Source organism: Vigna unguiculata, chromosome 5, assembly GCF_037176805.1.
Source record: "Vigna unguiculata cultivar grain cowpea cultivar isolate G323 ecotype 2 chromosome 5, ASM3717680v1, whole genome shotgun sequence".
NCBI lineage: Eukaryota > Viridiplantae > Streptophyta > Magnoliopsida > Fabales > Fabaceae > Vigna > Vigna unguiculata.
In genome coordinates, this window is record NC_140796.1 from 1,798,909 (window position 1) to 1,804,908 (window position 6,000).

The 6,000-nt window shown below is 30.9% G+C and overlaps 1 protein-coding gene across 2 annotated transcripts; it reads right to left on the reverse strand.

Annotated features, from left to right (window-relative positions):
- Nucleotides 1–1,848: 1,848 nt before the first annotated feature.
- Nucleotides 1,849–5,461, reverse strand: LOC114183778 (uncharacterized). Of its 2 annotated transcripts, XM_028070909.2 has the most exons (6): nucleotides 4,860–5,461; nucleotides 4,728–4,772; nucleotides 4,360–4,641; nucleotides 4,094–4,260; nucleotides 2,132–2,321; nucleotides 1,849–2,028 (listed from the first exon to the last, which is right to left on the reverse strand). In XM_028070909.2, exons 1-6 carry the CDS (start codon nucleotides 5,077–5,079, stop codon nucleotides 2,018–2,020), a joined length of 915 nt encoding a protein of 304 aa, XP_027926710.2. In that variant the 5' UTR covers nucleotides 5,080–5,461; the 3' UTR covers nucleotides 1,849–2,017. The 2 variants fall into 2 exon arrangements, with proteins under 2 accessions (XP_027926710.2, XP_027926709.2); XM_028070908.2 differs by having other exon boundaries at nucleotides 1,849–2,321; nucleotides 4,860–5,455.
- Between the last annotated feature and the right edge of the window lie 539 nt (nucleotides 5,462–6,000).

The window sequence follows — 6,000 nt, forward strand, 5'->3', positions numbered from 1 at the left end:
TATGCTAAAACATAAAAAATAAATAAAGATTATATCATACCTAAAATTTAGTAAACAATTATAAATTTAATAAATTGTATTTCTCATTTAACAAGCTTTTCGTTGATTTAGATATAAGTCTCTTAAAATTGTATTTATTTTAAGAATATCAGAAATACATATTAGAAAGAGAATATCAAATATTACTTGATTATATAGCAAATTTCCTTTGTAATAACAGGTTTGTCTTCAAGTATAAGTCATAAACTAAAAACAGTTTTTTGAGTTTTTAAAATTACTTAGGAGAATAACTTTTTTTCAAGATATTTTTTTAAACTTATACGTGAAAATCAAAAGAAAAATAATAATCATAAAACAAGGAAAAACATTTCTCATTGTAAAGGAACATGGTTTAAAAGGAAATAAAATATTTCATTATTTTCTTTGACGTTTAACGTCTGTTTGAATGGATAATTACAAAACTTGTACTTAGTCCTCCTCTCTGTAAATTTAAAAACATTATATTTTAATTTGATACAACTTAAATATATAAGTTGTTACTGGATTTAAAGAAAAAAAACTAATATTTTTGTATTTTGTTAACTTCATATCTTAAATATATATTTACACACAGGAAGGAAAGTATTTAAAGAATAATTTAGGGAAAAGTATGTCCTCTCTAACTATGTATATCGAGTTACTGAGTAATTTTACAAATAAATATATTATTTATATAAAGAGAAAAGGAAAGAGGCACATAGATAAAATGAAAATATATATAATTCTAATAAAAATTTGATATCAAAATTTATTTTATTTTTATATTAACTTAATCTAACAGTTTGTTTTAATTAATTTGCTACCGGTGCCCTGACTTTTCAGAAAGAAAAGTGTAAAATTTTAAATAAAAGTTTAAGAAAAATACAGTTTACACATATTTTAAGTAAGAGAAAAATTAATTTACCATATTAGTTTTGTATGAAAAATATTTACAGCTACCCTATACCTAAATTATTTTTTTAATTATTTGAGTTTTAAAAAAGATTCATACAAACACTAAACTTAGAATAAATATTTTATTATTATTTTTCAAAATATATATTAATTTTGAAACTGTCAAAATATATATTAATTTAATTATTTTTCAAAATGGACCAAGCCTAATTTGAGGAAGGTCCCTTGGGCCAAACAGTCCAAAATTCGACACTATTTTCGTCTCGAAGACTGTGGCAGGCACATGATATTTCTCTGGTACTATATGATAATAAAAAAATATCTAATTTATTATTTTGTAAACTTTTATGTTTGTTCTTTGATTTTGTCTTTTTTGTCTTTATCATTTCCACAGTAAAAATATATATATATATATATATATATATTTTTTTTTTTTAAAAAAATCCTCTTTTCAGCACCACCATGATTCTTTTCATTACAAAATGTTCATATCCCAAACTACTTGTTTATTATGTTCAATTTATTTTCTTAGAGACAAATACTTTCTTTGAAAGGTATTGATAAATCTAACATTTTTACTTTAAAAAGAGATTACTCATATTAGCACAATTTTAATAGTTAATTACACATGTACATTCAATCAAGAAAAGAATTAAAAAATATAGACATGTTACAAGTGAATGGATGATGGTTTTGAAGAAAACCATATTTAAGATATATATCCTAAATTTGAAAAATATATATTTTCATATTTATTTCTTAAAGGGTATCTATATATAATATTTAATCATATTATTGATATTATTATCCTTCATAAATTTTGCGTGAACCATGGTGGAAACTTGTTTAAAATTGAATTGTAAGAAGAGGAATTCAAGATGCAGAAACAAAAGATGCACGTGAATTCAAGCAAAATTTCACCACAAGAACACAACATATCATATCATATTACTTAATATTTATCAGAAACATAAAAAAAAAAAAAATGGACCACCAGATAGAGAAAGAAAGAGAGTCACACACAGCAGAGTCCACAAGCTTTTGACCATTGCAATTTGCATTAATGCTCTTAACTTTTCTATTTTCAGCAAAGCACTGCAAAAATTGGTGAATTGAGTGAGTGAGAGAGAATCTTAACCATCATGCATTGTTCCACTACACCCTTTATCAGATTTTGATGCTCTTTATCTTTTGGTACCTCTGAAGTGAGTGAGAAACATGTTATTCCTTCTTTCTCTTTCTCTTTCTCTCTCTGCCTTTTCTTTCTTTCTCATCCACCAAAAGCAACCACTTTGTTGTTTGCAAAGTTGTTCCTCTCTCTTCCTCCATTCCTTCTTTTCTCTTTCTGTTTCTTTTGTCTCCCATATTTCTTCATCTTTCACTTCCACCTGCACATGCATTTCCACTCTCACATATCAATGTCATGCTTTCTATCATGTGCTTCTCAATCCCATTACTCACCCCACACTGTTTCTATTTTAGGAAACACTAATCAACATCACTTTTATCTTTCATCTTTGTGCAAAATATTCCTTTATCAATTTTCTTACGTGCTCTCTACATATGTAAGTCAATCTTATACATATATAATAACTCCAATGTATTTATACAGTATATTTCGTTTTAAGATAAGTTGGAATACAGAAAATATTCTTTTAATGCAGCTGTCACTTGTTTCTACCTAATCTGCCAATTTTGTTTGGATGATAAGAACCGACAATTTATTCTGACAAAGAAAGAGGTAGGCCAAATTATATGATTATAAAATCCATATAAATTTAAACTGAAGCAAGAGATGTAACATTTTTTGAATTAGAAAAGGACAAAATCATTATTTCTGATAACTTAACTTACTCCTTGTTGCTAATCAGCTTGCTTGAAAACGATTCAATCTCTAACAACTTTGTTGGGTACATCATTTGACAGTGCAGAATTGCTCATATGTAGCACACTTAGTACAATAGTTTCAGACCATTGCATTATCCATTAATGTGACTATTCTATGATGCTATTTTTGTCATATAAATTACTCTCTACATTTATGTGTGTGATCCTAATGAATGGTACATAGCATGACAGTGAGTAGACAATTTGTTGAGGTACCCACAGAGATAAAGGGTGTATTTGGTTTTGGTTCAGTATCATTCTCCATCGTAGAAAGTTTATCATTCAACATGAAATTTTACTCTTTAGTTGATTTTGAAAATCAAACACATATTTATTTTATGTTAAAAAATCAATTTTAATCAATTCTACGACAGTTTCACGTAGAACCAAACACGCATAAACCAATGTACTTTGAATCTCAGAGTCTTATGTGGCTTCACATGTGAGACAAGGGAAAGCTACATAGGTTAAAAAAGAACCACACTGTATTGTTTTAATCATATTCAAGAAGGAGAACTAGGTTGGATTGAAGAGCTATATGATGCAAAATTTGACACTTGTAAGTTGAAACCAAGATAACAGTTTCATGACAGGAAATTTGATTCCCAAAACCACACAGACAAGTGCAACTGAATGTGTAGTAGAAAACAGCTTACTAGGGGGAAAGTAAGTAGGGGCCAAAAACCAGAGATACACTTAAAACATGAAATTCTACTGAGAGACAATATATCTACCACTGCCCCACATTAGAAGGTTACAATCTAGACAACAGATTTGATTCTTTAATCTTGGAAACCGCAGGATATTGTTCTCTTTCTATCCATTCATTTTGAATAATTTTGAAAAAACTTAAATGAACCTGACTCATGTATCTGAATTTTTGGACACTTCTGTACATTGTTTAAGAGTTTAATATATATGTAGTATGTGTAAAAAATCTATACCATTAGCTGATCAAAAGTTATGATTGTTATGAGTTTTAAAATATTTATAATAAAAGTCAACAATATATATTAAAACTCTTTATATTATTAATGCATACACTGTTTACTCTAGTTTTAATAATTTCATTCTGCCAAACAATTACAGTATTTTGAAACTTGGAATTTCTACTGTCTAGTGTTTGATGAGGCGCATTCATTTATGAGGACCAAAGAAAGGGAAACATGAACTGAATCTAAAGTGTTTGATGTTTTAATTAGGACACGTATAAGATTTTGAATTTCTGATGAACTCATTAAAAGAACATTCGGTGAAAAATGTGTGACAGTACCTCTTCCTCAGATTTTGTTTTTGCATTTGAATTAGGTGAGTCTTCAGGTTGAGGTTTTGATCTCTCCATGATGGATGGAGTTGAAGTAGGGCTGGGACTGCTTGAACTGAGATAAGGAGGTGTGCTTTGAGTACCCACGTCTCTTGTCATACCCTCTTTCTTTTTCTCTGCATACAGAGGCAAAGTAGAATTCAGAACTTTAACTGTTCTTGAAAGAAGAAAAAAGGAAAAATCAAGAAGAAGATTGGGTAATTAAGTGTGTGAACCTGGATTAGGAAATTGAAGAGCCACTTCTTCTTGAGTGTAAGTTGCTGGCTTTGTTGGAATGTGTTTGGAGGAATAAACTAAAGGAGCAGACATGGCAATTCTGCTTACTGAGTTTCTGAAAGATCTTCCACTAAGAGTTTTTGCAGACAAACACTCCAATGGTACCTCCCCTGAGAGAGGGTTGCATATATACCTTTCTGCTTCATTCCACTTGGAATTCAAAGCAAACCCATCTGGGGATGAGCATTCCCAACTGTTATAGGCTGCTCTTGCTTGCAATGCTGCAATGAACCATCCCAATTCAATTGATTCAGAAAAATATGTAACTGCTATGCTAATTATCATTGTTGATTCAGTTGTAGTGTACCTTTAAGAGCAGTAGTGAAAGAATATGTTGAAGGGTCTATTTCATCTGCAACAAACGGGACAATTTGATGTGAAAATGAGATAAAAATTTGAAAGCATGAACTACTTTGAATTGGAGTGAAAAGAAAGGCACCTTTTAAAGGGTATCCGGGTGAAGAAGCAGTGCTGGAAATGGCTATGTTTGATCTAAATGACCTTGTGTCTTCTCTGAAGCTTCTCATGTAAGATCCTGAGTACCTTCTGGAATTGGTGTTCTCACGGCTGATTCGAGCTTTCACGTTCCATTCTCTCAAATTGAACTCTGACTCGTCTCTTCTTCTTGAACTATAAGGAAGTGGTTCAGCTGTGGCCATGAATGAGTTAGAAAAATAATTCAGCAGGGTGAAATGTTGCTGCAAATGTTGGTTGATTCGAGTCACTCTCACTCCAACTCAAACTTGCACAGGTTTGAAAGTGGATGATGCTGCAGGTTCAGACATGACAAAAAGAGAGTGTTCTGAAGTTGAAGCTTTTTGTCTAGGCAAGGTATAGGTAGGTGGAATGTGGCTTTGGCATCAATTCAAACACTAGGCATGCCTAAGTACTTCTGTAAGGAGTGTTTGTCTCTCCTCAGTTTTTCACTTTTTGAATCTCCATGGTGCAACACCATGCCTCAAATAATATCATTCCATATTACAACTTTCTTATATTTCTGTTTTTTGGCCTCTGCATTAACTTCATTGGACTCTCTCTCTCAGTAACTATTGTTATTCTTTGACCCCTAATATCCTAGCCCAGTTGGCAAGTTTAATCTTCAAGTCAATCATGGGACACTAACTATTAGTCCCTTTTTTTATTGCTGAAGCAAGACAAAATCAAAATTTGTCTATCTTTTATTTCCTTTCTAGTTCCATAAAATTAGGATGCATTAATTCAGGAAAAATGTCGCTGATATCACAACTCATCCAGCACACAACTTCACTCTATTTCACGGTGAATTTTCATTTTATGCAGATTGTGGAAAACAACACCAAATAATGGATCTGTTTCATGCATCAACATCACTTTTGGTGATGATGGCTCCTCATATTTTCTACTGTCACAGCACACTAACATCACATACAAAACTCGTAAGCTTTCTTTCTATTATTCATTGAGCATGAGATTGATTAATTAACCATTAATAATGTGATTTAGATAAATAAGTTGAGTTAGAGGATTAGTCAGAGCCTCCACTAGTCTTCAGCGAATCCACCTTTAACGATAGCCGTATCATATTTAATTTAAGTGGTCAA

What these genes read in the sequence shown, in the direction of transcription:
- LOC114183778 (XM_028070908.2), bottom strand. Translation starts at nt 5,079, where the DNA reads ATGGCCACAGCTGAACCACTTCCTTATAGTTCAAGAAGAAGAGACGAG. An exon ending in TCTTCAATTTCCTAATCCAG is followed by an intron (nt 4,261 to 4,359) that starts GTTCACACACTT and finishes CTCTGTATGCAG; the next exon opens with AGAAAAAGAAAGAGGGTATG. An exon ending in AAACAAAATCTGAGGAAGAG is followed by an intron (nt 2,322 to 4,093) that starts GTACTGTCACAC and finishes ATGCATGTGCAG; the next exon opens with GTGGAAGTGAAAGATGAAGA.